Below are 18751 nucleotides of genomic sequence, written 5' to 3' on the forward strand. Positions count from 1 at the left end.
ATAATTGTATGTGCTACACTGTTACACAAATGGCAGGACAGGTTTGCTTATAGCACCATCACCAGAGGTAGTATGTGGCACCTCTTTGTCACTAAATAAGGAATTTTTCAGCTCCATTAATCTTATGAGATCATTGTATATACAACCCATTATTGGATAAAACCAAATCACATGACTGTATATATAAATTGTGAAAGCTACCATCACCTCACTTCTGTGAGAACATTCAAATTCTCTTGGCAAATTTCAATTCTACAATGCACTATTAACTGTAGTTACCTACTTTCATCTTATAGCTGAATTTTGAATTGCCATCTCATAGTTTTGAATTGCATTTCCCTATTGGCTGATGTCAAGCATCTTTTAAAAATATTTCTCTTCAAACCCTTGGCCTATTTTTTTTTTTTTAAAGATATTTTATTGATTTTTTACAGAGAGGAAGGAAGAGGGATAGAGAGTTAGAAACATCGATGAGAGAGAAACATCCATCAGCTGCCTCTTGCACACCTCCCACTGGGGATGTGCCCGCAACCAAGTTACGTGCCCTTGACCGGAATCGAACCTGGGACCCTTCAGTCCGCAGGCTGACGCTCTATCCACTGAGCCAAACCGGTTTTGGCCCCTTGGCCTATTTTTTAATTGGGGTTTTAAATTGTTATTTACTGATAGAAGTCTCCAGAATTGGTCTTAACTAAGAATCCTTTGCCAAACTCAGGATCATGAAGATGCTCCCCCCTCCCCTGTTCACCCCCAAGTACCTGTTTTCATTGCTACATTTGGCTATCTGAACCACTTTTTTCAGTGTGGTAGAGGCCATATGAATCTTAGGATCTATTTATCAATTTCATCAAGTCAGCTAGGATCATGTTGAATCGGCAAATGTTCAGAATACTGCCCATATTCTTTCAACGAACAGATGTTTTCCCATTTGGATCTTCACAATTTCTTCCAAGTCATCCACTCTTTTACATTCAAGTGCCATACTTCCTCTTGTCTTAGGTATTTAGAATTCAACCCATTTTTTTTTAATATATTTTTTTTATTGATTTTTTACAGAGAGGAAGAGAGAGGGAAAGTTAGAAACATCGATGAGAGACATTGATCAGCCGCCTCCTGCACGCCCCCTACTGGGGATGTGCCCGCAACCCAGGTACATGCCCTTGACCGGAATCGAACCCGGGACCCTCCAGTCCGCAGGCCGATGATCCATCCACTGAGCCAAACCGGTCAGGGCTCAACCCATTTTTTAAAGATATATATATATTATTGATTTTTTACAGAGAGGAAAGGAGAGGGACAGTTAGAAACTGATGAGAAACGATTCAGCTGCCTCTTGCATACTCCCTACTGGGTATGTGCCCGCAACCAAGGTACATGCCCTTGACCGGAATCAAACCTGGGACCCTTCAGTCCGCAGGCCGATGCTCTATCCACTAATCCAAACCGTTTAGGACTCAACCAATTTTTGGTGCAATACATTACATGACCCCATATATCATGTGTTAAAATCTATGGGCTTTTCCATGTTAGAAGTTGTGTGCTTTAATATTGCTTTCCCTTCACCATGTCTTCACACTTGTCAGACATTGTGCCAAGTATTTAAAATACCAACTACTTATCAAAATACAACCCTGCTAGGCAAGGATTTAATATTTGAGGTTAAGTAACTTGTTAAAACTAAATGCTCTCACAGGGCTCCCAATCCCTTCAGTACTAAGGATCTATTACTAATTTTCTCCTGAAGACTCTAGTCTAAAAGCTTACCAAAATTAACATGTCTCTGTACTATCAAATATGAAACTGTCTTTTAGAAATTCTAATTACATGGTATAACTAGGAAGAGTTCTCAACTGTTGACTTTGAACCCTGAATGACTGATTTGAAAATGTGGTCCCCCCCCCAAAAAAAAACAAAACACAAAGCTGATAGGTGGTTAATCTCGCCCCAATATGCCAAGGTTGCAGGATGGAACCATGGTCAGGGAACATACAAGAATCAATCGTTTCTCACTAAAAAAAAAAAAAAAAAAAAAAAAAAAAAAGGAAAACAAAAAAATTAAAATTTGATGTCCAGCCCAGGAAGATGGCTTAGTTGTTGTCCCATACACCAAAAGGCTGTGGTTCAACTCCTGGTCAGGGCACAGAGGGCAACCAATTGATGTTCTCTCTCAGGTGAACACTCCTATCCTTTCCTCTCTTAATCAATAAGCATGTCCTTAGTTGAGTATTAAAAAGTAAATTCTCTTATGTCCAAATCAGGTTGGTTAGGACAGAAGTGCCATCTAATTGATTAGTAATTAAAAGGCTGAAGGAGCTTCTGCCAAAAAAGCCTCAAGAAACAGTCCTGAATTATATACACTGAGTGGCCAGATTATTATGATCTCTGAACGCATAATAATCTGGCCACTCAGTGTATGTAGGTACGTGCATGCGTGCGTGTGTATATTAGAGGCCTGGTGCATGAATTCGTGCATGGGTGGGGTCCAGCCAGCCTGGCCAGGGGGAGGGGGACATGGGCGGTTGGCCGGCTTGCCTGCTGGTCAAACTCCTGGTTGAGAGGACAATTTGCATATTAGCCTTTTTAAAAAAATATATATTTTATTGATTTTTTACAGAGAGGGATAGGGATAGTCAGAAACATCGATGAGAGAGAAACACCGATCAGCTGCCTCCTGCACACTCCCCACTGTGTATGTGCCAGCAACCAAGGTACATGCCCTTGACTGGAATCGAACCTGGGACCCTTGAGTCCGCAGGCCGACACTCTATCCACTGAGCCAAACCAGTCAGGGCTAATATTAGCCTTTTATTATATAGGATATACAGTGAGTGGCCAGATTATTATGTGTTCAGATCATAATAATCTGGCCACTCAGTGTATATTCTGTTCTATGTCTAGAATACAGAACCTCTTTAAAATCACCTAGAAACAAGTTCATGATGTAGGAAAATTCTAGAAAATTAAAGAGTCCTATTTAAAAACAACATAAAAGGACAATCTGATTTTAAGAAGTCTTTATTATCAATTAGGTTGTTCATTCCTCTTTGCCCTCTTCTTCACTGGTTTCCTGGACACAGTTCACCTGATCCTGCCAATAAAAGGAAACAATTACTTCCCAAAGATGTAAAAATCAGTTATCAAGTTTGTTAGCATGAACCAAGTAAACTTCCTAATAACAAGGAAATATTAATAACGGAATGTGGTATCAATAGTATTTAATGGTCTATATAATATATAAAGCTTATTTAAGATGTAAATTTAGATTTCATACTGATTATAAGGGCCTTTTAAAACTGAGTGATACCTATCTATACATGCAATTTATGAGATGAGAGGTTAGTAAGCTACTATCCACAGCCACCTTTTAATCATTTTATTGGATACAGCCATGTCCATTTGTTTACACAGTCTATGATTGCTTTCCAGCTAGACAGCAGAGTTGAGTTACACTTTAAAATTGCCAACCATTCTAACAGATCATTTATATTATTTTATTCTCCATCTATTTTCAACTATAGATGACCAATCCCACCATGTACCTATATAGATGAAAAATAAAATAGGGAACTTAAAATTTTCTGAATCCACCTCTGCATGGTGCTATGGACAGAGGTAAATACATACATACATACATACATACTATACATATACATGTATATACTTTTTAATTGAAAACTGAAGTCCGTTTTTCTAAGGCTTGAGCCAAACCAAGAAAGCCTACAACCTCAGAAAGCTGTTAAAACAAGTAAATATTTAAGTATTCTAAAAACAGTATTTCCTACCCTAGCCGACTTGGCTCAGTGGATAGAGCATCCGCCTGCGGACCAAAGGGTCCCAGGTTCAATTCCAGCCAAGGACACATGCCTGGGTTGCAGGCTCGATCCCCAGTAGGGGGTGTGTAGGAGGCAGCCAATCAATGATTCTCTCTCATCATTGATGTTTCTATCTCTCTATCCCTCTCCCTTCCTCTCTAAAATCAATATATTAAAAAAAAACACAAAACAGTATTTCCTATAAGAAAATTTTAATGTATAAGAAATTAAAATGATATATTCACACAAAGTAATTATTTCCGTACCACCCAAGAGTCCTTTTTTTCTGAAGGCGATTAACAGAGTAAGATTGCTTAACATACCTTGATACTTCCTCTGTCTTGCAAGTTTTGGTTTTCTCTCTTGGTTGGCTTATGCTTTGACAGCTTGAGAGCAATTATCCACCTATTATTAAAAATGTAATTTTATTAAAATAAAGTAATATGTTCAGCATATTACATTCTTATTAATATGTAGCATGTGTTGTTTTTATGTTTGGGTTCTAATCAATGGTTGTTTTATTTAGCTATGTTATTGCTTAGAAAAGGTCTAGTCTACACCAGGGTCATACTCTAAATTTTTTCCACCTGTACGTATGAAATTTTGCCTATTACCAAGGACTAAACAGTTGTTACTCTACTATTTACCAGATAAGTAAAAAAGAACCTTAAGGAGATTTAAAGTGGATCCTAAGGTGAATTTAGAGTACTGAAAATTCAGCATTTCTCCACTAAACTCAAGCCCTCTTTTCTGCTCGATTGTACCTTCTCAATTCTACTATTTAACATTTTGGTAATATTTCCCATCTTTCAACTCTCTCACATACACACCTATTTTCAAAAGCAGAAATAGAGGAATGTTATCTTAGGTGAGACAAGCATCTTAAAAATCAAACATGTTTCACCCCATCTGGCTAAATAAAATTGTTTAACTATTAAATCTAATCCAAAAGACCTCTACTGCTAAGGTTAAGATTTCTAAGGATACTTACTTCAGGCTAATGAGCACTCCAATATCAGCCAACATCGATCATTCGTACCTAAAGAATAATAAGAGAAGTTAATATAAAAGACAAGGGCATAAGGCTTGAAAATGCTAGTTTAGTTAACTTCAAAATTTAAAGAGTAAAATTCCAGAGACCAAGATTGGGGGCAAGTTACAGCATAAAAAAATAGGAAGAAACTTCATGGGGGGTAGAAGGGGGGATCTAAAATTATTCTCACATAGAGTAATAAAATAGACACCTGGATCAGAATGAAAACTGTATCTTCTTTAAAATACAAAAGCCTAACTACTGTTTATTTTCACCAGTCTGAGCACAAGTTTGACTGCAATCCAAAATATACTATCCCTTATGTGAAGGTATGTGACAACGTCTGCCTCACCAAATGGATTTTAACATCAGCTCTCTTCATAAAAGCACATACCCTGCTCCTCATTCAAGTATGTTTTCCATTCTCAGGTGGACTGACCACCTTCAGCAGAAGTCTCCAAGAGTACCCCCCCCCTTCCACAGTACACAATGCAGTTGTTATCCTGCAATCCTATATATTTGCCTCGTTCTTTCCCTCTAAGTCCTCACTGAGTTAGGGCACGGAAGCTTTGCCTTATTGGGACAGCAAGGAACCTGAGTTTTTTTTTTCTGAGGGAGAAGACATTCACCTTCACTATATATACCTGCAGGGCCACTGCACAAAACCCGGACAGATCAGCCTTAATTCAAATTCTAGGTTTCTTCTTCCCTGATTATCAGTTACTGCCAAGGGCATATGAAATAGTTCCCTGTTGCACATTTACCATCCATAAGGGATACTATATCGTTTTGCATTCTTCCCATTCTCCAGATTATCCTATGCTGCAACCAGCCCTCCCTTTTCACCCTCTGAATAAAATCTTCTCAGCACTGGTGTTCAAAAGCAACATTTTTATGGTTGATGGTTTACCAACAACTGTGAGATTTCCACAGTTGAGTCTTAAAAATTGCCAATCATTATCTAGCAGCAATGACAGATGGTTAGGAGCAGTCAGATCCTGAGTTCTTTCCCTAATAGGCCATTTGAGAACTGCACTAGCTGACAAGAGCACTGAAACATTATCAGCTAAAGCCCAAACCAAAAAAAGGCCCAAAACAAACATCCTGGCTCTCTAAAACCTGTCCACAATCATTAAGGGAAGGACAGTAAATGCAGGACTGTAGATCGTGTCACTGCAGCTGACAATGATTAACAATAGGAGACATGCAACCCCCATTAAGGTTAAAAGTCCAAAACTAGTCACACACATCTATCTCTATTGGGGGAAAGTGAGACTATTATACAGTCTTTGTAGGTTTTGCAACCTTGTGTGGAAAGCACCCATTGCATTTCTTTCATCTTTCAGAAAGCACCTGTGTCTGTTCCAAGGGCCTAACAGTACGAAAATGCATTCTGGCATCACACCTCTGAACATCAGACCATTCTCATTAAAAAGAGTAATTTTGATTTGTAATAAGGCTTATGAAATACAATGCAAGCACCTCAGTAGTGTTATTACTGAAACCCATTTATTCCCAGATTTTTGTCTGAGTGGTTTTTTAAAGACCCTCTGCACTAAGATTTACAAATTATAGCTACGTACAAATCAAAACTAGTAAGAATCAACTTCAGTCACAAGTTTCTCATTTGAAAGTGCAAAAACCTATTCATCTTAAAAGCAGAATGAAGCAAAGTTAACCCCCCACCCCAATGATGTTCCTGAAGTCCATTATTACAACAAGCACATTCTCTCAAAATTGTTACTGGTTGTTTAAGAAATAAACCTGAGCTTTAATTTCTAAACACTCAGTCCCTAAAATCACGGCAGCAAGTGCTGGCCACCGATTTAATGGATCATGCCACAGGAAAACCCCATCAGGGTTACATGCCAACTTAGTGACACTCTTGTCACTAATACCTAAGCATTGTGTTTGCTTTGCATTATATTTTTCATGTAGAGAGCTAAATTAATCACCATTTGTTCTTTAATCTAGCAGGAGAGTCAAGTTATTTGCTTGAATGGACTATGCATTACAGTACAAATTTGTTCCCACCTTGTGAATCGCTTGCTAAAGAGCAAGCCATTTTTCTTGATATAATGCAAGAAAATTCTCATATTCATGAAGTTTCCACACATTTATGCAAAGTAAACCTCAAACCTTCCAGATACAGAGCAGAAAGCATTATATATGAAAGATGTTTATCATGCACGCTAGCTAAAAACCAGTTCAGAGAACAAAGTTGAGTTGAGGTCTGGAATAGTCGATGCAAAGCTTAAGAACTAAGCAACAAAATAAGGTGGTTAAGACCTTTCTTTGGTAATTAAAATCTTGTATTATAACATCACAACCCTAAAGCTAAGGTAACCAAATTCAAAAACCTACTCTGAACATTTGCAGTTATCCTACAGAATACGACGAAGTCTTATGATTGGGAAATGATTCCCACCATGTATCCAACTGTAGGCAAGTCAATGTGCCACACCAATTTTCCCCAGGTTTAGAGTATAGACATATTTATTAAAATCATGTAACTTTAACTATTCACATTAGATTCCCGTCTAAGCCCAAGTTAGTAACAAAGATGTTTCTATGGAGCTCATTTGAAAAAATTTATTAAATCACATTACGAAGAAAAAAACAAAAACAAAAAAAAACACCCTGTACTTTTAGTGTTAATTCACTCAACCTACAGAATAAATTACCCAAGATTGCATTCTGAAATTATTGATATTGCCGACCTATGGGCAGGTCAGTTGCTACAACAGACTAATTATCACATGCTATACAGTCCATATCAAGAGGCTAAAAAAGCACTCTACCTCCCAAGTATGGTTTGGTTCCCTTTCCCCCACACCACTGATATGTTCCATGTTATCTTCAGTTACAATGCAACTAAAGGAAACCACACAACTGAATCAGATATACCAAGGAATCAAGTTTGCACTTTTTATCTGAGAACTGCAACAGCACTGAATTCTGCCTGACAAATTACAGCGCTAAACCCAAACCCACGCACTTTTGATAAGCTAGCTTTACCATACAAGTGTTAGGTGCTGCACTGTTATTTCATTGTCAGAAGTGTGATGTCAGAATGCCCACGGAATAAAAGTACATAGCAAGTCACCAAGTTAGATTATATTGCTTGTTACCTACCTGTATGCAGTCGGCAATGAGAATCTTGGAGCAAGCAGGAATACTACATCCGGGTCCTAATGTCCATTGCCATTTGCGGTACTACGTTCCTCACAGTTACGCACTGCAGAAATGCTGGCTAAATGCAGTTATGTAGCAGGCCACTACTTTAATAGTGCATAATTGCAGTCCAAGAACACCAGAAAACATTCCACCAAAACTTAGTGGCTTGCCCAAGAAAAGCCAAGTATCTAAGTTTTTATCTGCCATAATATGCCTCTTATAAAAATTGCACAGGCGTAACATTACAATTTCCCAAATTATAATGTTCATAATAGTGGTATAATATATCTACATAAAGAGTGGTACGGTTTATAGAACTTGTTAATGAGTTCAATTAGTGTTCTAAACAAAGAAGGATTGTGATTTCACTAAATAAATGAGCCAATGGGTTAAATGCTTATGAGATACCTATTAATACACTGGGGTCTCTTCGAGAATGCGGTTTTTAGAGAATGTGGTTTTTAAAGATTTGGACTACTAAGTTTTAAAATGATCAGTGTTCCTCTAAAAACAAAATTATGAGAATGGAAAAGGGGGAAATGGGGGCAGGTGATTTCTTCAAATGAGAAAAATGGCTAAATACTTTGAAACTACTACCTTCCCTCTCCCATCCCAAGTTTCAAATCAGCTTTTAGGCAACTGCTTTTTTTTTAGATAACTTAAAATTCCCATTAGGCTAAAAACTATCATATACATTACAAGACTTACAGAAAGTCTATTTGAATACCTCACAACCCTTGGTACACTGCTATTTCAGTGATAAAAGTAAAAAAAAAACTTAGTTGAAACTAAGCAAGATTATTTGCTAAACAACATTTAGCAATTCTACAGCCCTCAGTAAGGCCATCAAAACCACAACTTTCAGCAGATTATCCATGAGCATCCTTCACCACTCTTCAAAGGTACAGTACTACCAAAAGCTTATTTTAGGGGTCTGTGCCAGCATCCCTTATAAAGAAAGGCATGTAATCTGAAAAATAAACTGAAACATTAATTTTATAGGCAGATTATCCCATTTCCCCACCAGCCCCCGCCCACACACATACAAGTTCACCCTCCATGGGTGTCCCATGAACACCCCTTATTTTATCATTAGTCGAGTCCCTACTATACAATCCAATCAAATTATAATGGACTTCTTTCAAATCAAGACCCTTGTTTCCGTACAGAAAAATCTCATACATAGCACCAATTCATACCTTAACTGGGGACAAAACTTCCTCATTAATATAATTATGGTAGAACTACCACCCATTTCCAGGTGTCTTGGTGAATAGAAATAATGAATATTTTCTAATGAGATTTCCTTAATTAGCATATCATGTACTTGTCACACAGCCAGAATTGGGTGACATGCCTTTTACTCCACTAGTGTTTTACTTTTAGTATTATCCAGTTTCCCATGCAGAAGGTGCTCAATTATTTCAACAATAGATTTCCCTTTGTACTCAGGCACAATACTAAACTTCAGCATTTTAACCAAGACTTGATTTAGAATTTTACTTTTGCCAATTAGCACCAAGAACAGAGGTGAAAAGGAGGAAGACACATTCCATAGTAAAGAGTTCTATAATGTACAAATTTGAATGGAACCATAACTAAGAACAAAGCCAAACCATTATTTTATCTACTTTTAGGAAGCTGTTCCCTCTGCTAAAATAGATACATTGGGAAAACAGATTCCCACTGTTGTACTAACAGACAACAGTAACAACATACTTTAATATTAAATCAGTATATCTAATTCTAATGGAAGGAGATTCAATGAAGTTGACAATAAACTGACAACACCATCGAAACACTCCAAAACTTTATGGGTGGGAGAGACATTTATATTTGCACTGTGTAGCATAAGCGACTCTCTCCAGATTTAGTGCTGCATCAAAAGGAAACTATGGAAAAACAGATTAACAAGTATTTTACAATTAAGAATGAATGGCTATCTGCAACCCTACATGTCAACAGTCACCACTAATTCTTCGAAAAGAGAGCAAGTAGATTTATGGTCCTATAGTTTTCACCCAATGAAGTAGCAAAAGGAGATATAAAAGGTTCAGAGTATAAATGTATTTATAGCTACACCTAGTTTATGGTTACTATACTTCTTACTTTCAAGTTGAAATTTTCAGACTAAACCCCATCTTTATAAATCACTTAAAGTAATACATGAAAAGACTTCATGTTTAACAATCTTTAATTCAAATGTGAAAGTTCAATACAAGCCAGTTGTAGGGCTTGGGACTTAACTCTTAAAAACAAAAATGGAGGAATGCAACAAAATGATCTTTCCACTTTTTCTCCAGAAACTTTCAAGAAAAGGATAACTCATAGGGCCATAGAAGATCCATTTAGTCATGCCCACTTTCTCCCCCTACCAATAGTCGTACACCCAATTCCACAATCTTAATACATATTCCTGAATGGAGATTTACAGTTCAGTTTTACTTATATAACCATTTAAAAGTACTTAGCACCGCTTGCTTCCTATAATGCCAAACAAATCAAATCACAGATCTACTTCAGTATGTATTTCTTCTTTTTAAAACAAAGGGGTACTTATTTGTAAAAAGCAATACTTAGCCTACAAATACATTTCCCAAAAATGGCACATGCCATTTGAAGGTCTCAACACTCTCATGCTTTCAAAGTGGAATACCTAGCCTAATGTGCATGGAAGCATGAATGGCAAAATTGAAGATCAATATTGTAACTATTTTATCTATTTATTTGAAGCACAGTAAAAAAAAAAAAAAAAAAAAAAAAAAGATACACTTTGGAAATTCAATGGCACAAGGTACACTGCCATAACTTGTGGGACATTATACAGTTAAAAAAAAGGAAATAAAAAGGAAAAAATCCTGTTTCAAAACACTGTATTACATAATTTTACCTGCCCAAACAGACCATTTACAAATATTAGGTCAATGAACTAACATCCATAAAAAGGTAGCTTTCTTACTAAAATGCAAGAATTTAAAAGATTGATATCTAAACAAGAAAAGACAAAAACAAACTAGAATGAGAGCCTAGATATCACATCTAAAATCGGGGTTTTTTGTTTGGGCCTTCATACTCTTCTCTCCCTCTACCATATCCTGCTGGAGTTCCAGGGCCCATTCCTCTAGGACCCTGTCCACCCACAGGTCCCGCACCTCCCTGCCCAAAGCGCTCAGTACGCTATTGGAACAGTAATTAACAGTTCATTATATGTAGTTGATGTCCATGTGTGTTAAGTAAATATTTTAGAAGGTTCCGTAGTCAACGTTCGTCGATACAATCACCAATGAGTCGATCCACAGGTACCGGGAACATAGAAAGGAAAAAAGGGTAATTTGAAAATTAGTTTACGATAATACATGCCTTGTGGTATGTTCCCACTTGAGCCATTCTCATACACCTGTTTCAAAGAATAGATCTTCCCTGTAGTGCTAAAAAATTTAAGCATTAGTGTAGATGTGAAAACCCATTCCAAAATGAGTTAAAGAAATTTCACATCAGAATAAACCACTGAAAAGCTTGGAAACTTCTCACTTTCAAGGTCTGAACAGGAAAATTAATTTCCAAGTAAGCCTAACAAGCCCAACCAGACAGATTCAATTCACTCAAAGAAGTGACAAAGGACCTACTCACCAGTTAGTGGCATGTGCTGCATAAGAAACCTTGTGCTTTTTCAAGATCTCAAGACACATCTGCTAAGTTGCAGAAATCTTAAAAGGTTCAAAGTTTTAATAAAATGCTACCAGACTACAAAAAAAAAGCATAAAAGACTAATAGATTTAACCGGCACAGTAACGTGATTTAGAAAAAAAAAATGTGTTGCCATATTCTCACAGGTGTACCACCTTTAGGAGCCATCACTGTATGACCAAAGACACTTATGTTTACGGTACTATTCTGTGTTGTTGCAAATTGACTGGATATACAGCCCACCCCATAACAGTCCAACTTTCCCCTAAGGACTTTGAAAAGTCCACTGGCACTTAGCTATGATTCCATGGTTTGGGTATCTCCCAAAGAGCCTAGCACCATGCTTAAGTGACTGCAATAAAGCAGCAGTTTATTTTTCCATCTAATTCCATCTAGTTTCAGGTACTTCTAAGTCTTAGAAAGCTATGTATCCAAAAAGAAAAACCCTAGAGATATGCAAGCACAGCGGCCTGAACTATCTTTCAAATTCCATTTAAAATAGATCAGCTACTAAGTATTACCAACCCACCCCCCCAAAAAAAATTTTAAACAAAAAACAAAAATGGCATCAGGGTTTAACTGTTTCTATATGTTATAATTTCAAAATGTCTCTTACAAAATACTATAGGGCTACCTGAATAAAGACTAAATCTCAATCCTTTAAACTATTTTTCAAAAACCTAAACATTTTAGGGTTTTAGCACACTGTACTATATATTTCATGAAGTGAGGAAAATTTGGGGATTTCACAATTATATCATTACATCTTAAACCCACAGGTTGTAGTTTTTTTAACCTGTTATATGGAATATACAATTTTAACTGTGGGAACATCATGTGAAGTTACATTTTTAACGAAGTTCCTTACATACCTACAATATGCCTTTAAGGAAACACATAAGCAAAAATGTTACCCACACTATTTTCAAAATTTAATTTGAAGAAAGCTTATAGCACTACATTTAATGTAACTAGTCATTTACGGTTCTAATTCCCCAAAAGCCATAAATGGGTTTTAAAATAGGTGAGGTCCCATACTAAATTCTTATGTTCCTTATTTGTAAAATGAAATTAGTGAGTTACATGCTGCAGCTTCCTTTCTTTGCCAAAATCCTGTAGGTGAACTAATTAGACTTAATTCAGTTGTGAAAATGTCTTCTTCCTTAAACCCATTTCTGAAGCCAATATTCAATTCTCCTAAGGATTTGTAAAGCCCTAAACAAAGCCACTCAGACCAATTCACATGGTTGTTCTAAAGCATCCGGATAGGCTATCTGCAGTTAAAATATGATAGCATCAAGAAGGTTCAGATCAAATGCACACAACTAGTATGCTTAAAATTATCATTGATTTTGTTGCTACTCTGTAGCAAAACAGATGTCAGTTTATTTTAGAAGGTGTACCTATAGACAGCCCAACAGGTGGGGAAACGACGAGTCAAAACGTTAAACAATTCCCTTTTCATGGATAGAAGCCACACCAAATATAGGTCAAAGTTCTACACATCACTAAAACATGCGTAGGAGCTGCAAACTACAAGTCTAATTCATATAGTTATGGCAAATGCCAGCTGAGTGAACAACAGTTTGCCATTTGATTACGCTCACTTAGATGTAGAATAATTAGGTACATTATCTAACATTTAGAATTTGGATTTGCCATGCGATGGAGTGCAAAAGTACACAAGCAATATAATAGAAAGCACCTAAGTCTACTTATTGCCAAAGATAACTCCAACATACTAACAGCACTGACTTCAAGTTGGCAACCATATCTGTTTTAGGTTACCACACACTGAGTTCTTCTATGTTGCCAAAGTATTCCTCAAAATTACGATTTACATGATAGGGAAACTAAAAGAAGTCCAGTCACCTACTTAAAAAAAACAAACAAACAAAAAAAAATAAAACACACACACATAAGTTGTGAAAATGAGAATTTCCTTTGTACTACGTCCCACAGGATACATTACCATGTCGCTTCCCATCATGGAACCACTCATGGTTGCTGGTGGAACTCCAGGATTAGCTTCATAACCTATGCCACCACCACCACCTAATGGTGGAAATTTCTGGCCTCCTGAACCATAGGGATCTAGGAAACAAAAATGCCAGTTATAAGTAAACCAGAATATTGCTCTCTAATGGCATTGCTAATTTATTTTCATGCTTACCTCCCATGTTCATTGCTCCTCCACCACCCATTCTCATGTCTCTTTCTCTCTAAAAGAAAAAAAAAAACTTTCATGTATCTGTACTATACCCATACCATTTTTGAAAATACAAAAAAATCCCCATACTTAATGTTTCTAACCAATAAAAAAAGGTTCATTTAAGGCAATTTAAAAAACTTTGGAAAAAATTTTAATTTACCCATTGACATAATTTTCAAAAAACCTAAAAGCTTCTTCCCAAAGAATCTTTGGCCTACCAAAAAAAATGGTAAAACTAAGGCATATAATCATAATACACATTTAAAATAAGTAGATGTTATTATTTTACCCTAACTAGATTACAACAGAAGTTTACTTACTGGATCCATGTAGCCCATTCGGCTATAACTTTCCTCTCTTTGTCGTCTCATTTGTTCTTCCATCTCACGTTGACGAATCATCATCTCTTCTTCCCTTCTACGTCGTTCCTCTTCTTGTCTGGAAATGTTCATTAAGTATATAAACCAAAGTGTTATCCACATCTTTTCAAACTCAATTTTGACTATACTGCAAAATTTAGACTCATCTTTTGTCTAAATGTTAATGCAGAAGCAAAGGCTTAGTTTAACAAAGTCTGTCCGGTGTGGCTCAGTTGGTTGACCGAAGTCTCCCCTCCCTTCCCTCCTTTTTTTTTGTTTTTAATATATATATATATATATATATTTTATTGATTTTTTACAGAGAGGAAGGAAGAGGGATAGAGTTAGAAACATCAATGAGAGAGAAACATCGATCAGCTGCCTTCTGCACATCCCCCACTGGGGATATGCCCGCAACCAAGGTACATGCCCTTGTCCGGAACCCTTTAGTCTACAGGCTGACGCTCTATCCCCTGAGTCAAACCGGTTAGGGCTCCCCTCCCTTCCCTCTTGCTCTAAAATCAATAAAAACTTTTTTTTTTTTAAATAAAAGGCTTAAACAAAAGTTTACCTTAATTGCATTTCTTTACGTTTCTGCATTTCTTGATTGTGAAGTTCTTCCATGCGCCTTAATTCTTCCTGGCGTCGCATCAGATCTGAACATTGGAAAATTTTGTTTTGGATTTACATTAATGAGATTACAGTAAGTTTTTTAAAAAAGACAATTGATCCCATCAGCAAACTTCAGGGAGTCTTTTACCTTGGCGCAAGAGATTTGCCTGATGTTCATGATAGGCATCTTCCATTTCACTTTCCAGTTTGTCTTTTGCATCTTTCATGTTTTTTTCAACTTGTTCCCTTTGCTGTTTCTCCATTTCATCCAAGGACTTCCATCGCTGAGAATATTCATACTCAAATGTGCCATGCTGGGCAAAACGAGGAGGGGTTTCTCTCTCCCTGACAATATTTAAAGGTGAATCAATTTGGGATGCACGTAAGAAACACTACCTGACTTCCCTAAAAACACTGGTCTGTCCCCCTGCCCTATCACTTGTAAGGAACACCAAAGGGGCAAGGACCACTTTGGTTCATTAAGAACAAAACAAAGTTGTGAAATATACATACTTCAGAAACAAAAACTAGGCATTTGAATAACTGCTTCAAAACCTCAAACTTTCTGAGCCTGATGCTTTTATTAAGCATATTCACTTAGAAGAACTTTGCACATTTTAAACAAAACTGAAAAATTACTAGAACAAGTTCTCCTGTAAACTTAAAAACTGCCCAAAAGTTTAATCCATCTTACTTTTGATACATTGGATTCTTCTGTGCAAGTTTTTCAGGAAGACCATCTTCATCATCCAATTGTTCAAGTGGTTCCACAATGACTGGACGAGGAGTTCTAATTAAAAAGAAGGCTGCATCTTATTTTCCAGTTGCATCACAACTTCCTCATACAAGTTAATAAACAAAAATTATTAAAATAAGCACAAGAACTTACGTTGTTAGTAAGAAAACGCCTTCACTGCATCTTTCAAATGCTTTTCTTGCTGCTGGTTTAGAAGCAAATTCAACAATGCCTTTCCCGGTAGATCTCCCACGATCATCCACAATTACAACAGCCCTTTCAATAGGACCAAACTGGCTAAAGGCTTCTTCCAACAGTTCATTGGAAACATAAGGTGAAAGATTTCTAACAGAAAGGGCAGCAGCATGCGTGGCAAAGCGAACCCGAAGCTGTCTACCTCTCATAGGTGTATCATCAAGTTCAGCTTTGGCAATTTCAGCCAATGCCCTGGACTCCTGAAAGTTATCAGACATACTCATGTTAATGACCTAAAAAATTGCCTCATGCCTCCTTTGAAAGTCATAAGCCTAATTCCCATTCCTATTCTTCCTCCAGCTCCAAGTATATTCAGACAGCCCACCCTGACACCGTTCTCAGTAGTTAAAATGCCTTGCCCACCCACTCCCCTTGATTCTTAGATACCATTGTACACTATACAAGTTCATCTTTTCTGCAAGAACGATGAAAACATTTTTATCCTTTCATCCTCACCCGTGGATATGGATTTTTTGTGTGTGTGGTTGGTTGGTTGTTTTTGTTTTGTTTTTTGAGATAAAGAGAGCATAAAACACTGATGTGAAAAAAACATCCACCAGTTGTCTGTGTATGCCACCCCCTCTAGGGTTGAACCCACAACCTTTTGGTGTACAGGACCATGCTCCAACCAACTGAGCAACCGGCCACGGCAAGAATGACAAAAAATTTAAAGACCAATTGATTCATGTTCCTTTGAAAACCAGTTCATTTGTAGTAGCAAAAAAAGGGACCCTTTATTTAATTATACATAAAAACCCAACAAACTCACAAGCTTAATAAATCCGAATCCTTTGCCTTTGTTGATAAAAACTTCTCCTGGTTCTCCATATTTAGCAAACAGTCTTTTGAATTCCTCCTCTGTAATATCAGCAGGTAGGTTCCCAACAAACAACCGACAACGCTGAGTGTAAGTTTTCTCTCCAGGTCTTCTCAGGAGAGACAAGTTGGCTTTAAACCCCTAGTGAAAAAGAAAGGGAATTTTCAGACACCAGTGACCTCTGCAAGCAGGGAAACACACTAATTTTTGCTTTTACCAAACTGGATTTTACCAACTGGGTTGCTCTTCTGTTTCGTTTAAAGTCAAATCAAGGTTCTACTATACTTTTGGGATTTCCAATGTCACCACTATCCTAACACCAAACAGCCAAAGTCATTCAAAATACTCGAGCACTGACACTTGGACCTCGCTACACATAGGTCCTTTTGGTGGATCATTCCTTCCTCAATTAATATTAGCTCATGGCATATTGTCTTCCTTTCCACCTCTATTTCTGCTCACCATTCTACATCTATATCAACAACCTCGTCCTTTCCATATGCTGAGCATCCCTAATTAAAACTGTAGTAGACATAAAATGGTCAAATATTAAATGAAAAAAGAAGGAGCAAAATCCCGTTATCAACGACATGACTTGCGCCTGTTCTTCCCCGATCTCTGGGAGCCTACATTTCACGTTCTCCTCTACTCTGGTTCCCAGAATCTGCTAGCTTTCACGGGGCCGGCCCATCGCCGCGGTTCCTAGCCTCTCCTCTCAGGCCCCCTCCCCGCGCTCAGGCAGCCCAACCCTTGATCGTCGGAGAGCCCCGCCCCCGCCGGCAGCGCGCAGGCGCCCTTCCGGTCTCCGACAAAATGGAGGCCGGCGGGAAGGGAGGGGGGGCGAAGAGAGGCAGCGGCCATCTTAGGGGAACGGACGCGTAGCTCCGGAGACACTCACCTCCGAGTCGGAGATCTTCTCCTCGCTGCGGCCGCCGGGCCCGCCAGGCCCTCCGGGAGGGGGACCCTGGTGGTGCTGCTGGTGGTACGGGGGGTGGTGTTGCCGTCCTCCGCGGGGCTCCACGCCTCCTCGGTGTGGCGGCTTAGGATGGCCACCAGGAGTGCTGAGGCCCGGGCCACCACCGGGCTTCGGGCCGCCCGGCATTTTACCGCCTTTGGGACCGCCGGGTCCTGGGCCCGGCTTAGGCCCGGGGACCGGGCCCCCGGCGGGTGGAGGCGGCGGACCCCCAGCCTGAGGTGGGGTGGTGGAGACCACGCTGCTCGGAGGCGCTGGAGGGGGCGCCCCGGAGGGCGCCGAGGTGACAGCGGGCGGCGGGGTCGGGATAGGGCCTGGCCCCGTAGTCGCCCCAGAAGTCGGAGGAGTGGCGGGCGGCGCCGGGCCCGAGGCCGGCGGAGTGGTGCCTACCCCAGGAGCCGGACCGGGTCCCGGAGGAACCACGGGCTTGGAAGAGTCCTGTGGCGGCGGCGGCTGCTGATGTGCTGGCGGCTGCTGAAGCGGCGGCGGCTGCTGATGTGGCGGCTGAAGCGGCGGTGGCTGCTGTGGTGGCGGCTGCTGCGGCGGCGGCTGCTGCTGCTGTTGTTGGTGTGGAGGCGGCGGCGGGATCGGAGGTTTGGGGCCGCCCGGGACCGGGCCGGGACCCATGGGTCCGCGGTTCTGATTGAGGCCCATGCCGGGCGGCGGCGAGCGGAAGTCGTGAAGGCCGCCGCGGCCGCCGCCTCCTCCGCGCCGGTGGAAGCCGCCACCGCCACCGCCGCGACTCCGGAACCGATCTCGAGACATGTCTGTGATCAAGGGGCGGTCGAGACAGAAGCGGAGAAGTCGCTCAGGGAATGTGGATGCCACCTTGCTTTGCACAAAATGGCGGATGACACAGGCTGCGTGCCGCCTTTGTCCTCTTCTTATATAGGCCAGCTGGTATGGCCCCGCCTCCTTCTTGATCGGTAGCTCCAATAGCCAATTGCAAGTGCCGTGTTTGATGACATTATTTTACGAAGTGCTAATCTCTTCTATTGGTTCTTGGTGAGAGGCGGGAGGAATGAGTAGCTGAAGTCTCCAGTTGGCCAATGAGCGGAAAAGGAGTTGGCTGCAGGCC

The 18751-nt window shown here is 39.5% G+C and overlaps 1 protein-coding gene across 2 annotated transcripts; it reads right to left on the minus strand.

The window, feature by feature from the left end:
* Positions 1-2999: 2999 nt before the first annotated feature.
* SFPQ (splicing factor proline and glutamine rich) lies at positions 3000-18546 on the minus strand. 2 transcript variants are annotated; one of them, XM_080654167.1, is made up of 12 exons: positions 17599-18546; positions 16653-16841; positions 15782-16083; positions 15587-15682; positions 15041-15237; positions 14852-14936; positions 14242-14359; positions 13883-13931; positions 13682-13803; positions 4804-4851; positions 4136-4217; positions 3000-3088 (listed from the first exon to the last, which is right to left on the minus strand). In XM_080654167.1, exons 1-10 carry the CDS (start codon positions 18436-18438, stop codon positions 4828-4830), a joined length of 2022 nt encoding a protein of 673 aa, XP_080510293.1. In that variant the 5' UTR covers positions 18439-18546; the 3' UTR covers positions 3000-3088; positions 4136-4217; positions 4804-4827. The 2 variants fall into 2 exon arrangements, with proteins under 2 accessions (XP_080510293.1, XP_080510294.1); XM_080654168.1 differs by lacking the exons at positions 3000-3088; positions 4136-4217; positions 4804-4851 and adding an exon at positions 10200-11199 and having other exon boundaries at positions 17599-18487.
* Positions 18547-18751: the final 205 nt, after the last annotated feature.

The sequence above is a fragment of the Plecotus auritus genome (genome assembly GCF_963455305.1).
Source record: "Plecotus auritus genome assembly, chromosome: 2".
NCBI lineage: Eukaryota > Metazoa > Chordata > Mammalia > Chiroptera > Vespertilionidae > Plecotus > Plecotus auritus.

Excerpts from the sequence above, each read along its gene's own strand:
- SFPQ (XM_080654168.1), bottom strand. The coding sequence starts at position 18,438 with ATGTCTCGAGATCGGTTCCGGAGTCGCGGCGGTGGCGGTGGCGGCTTC. Across the intron at positions 15,683-15,781 it reads GGCGTTTTCTTACTAACAAC|AACTCCTCGTCCAGTCATTG; the intron begins GTAAGTTCTTGT and ends CTTTTTAATTAG. Across the intron at positions 13,932-14,241 it reads GAATGGGCTACATGGATCCA|AGAGAAAGAGACATGAGAAT; the intron begins GTAAGTAAACTT and ends TTTTTCTTTTAG.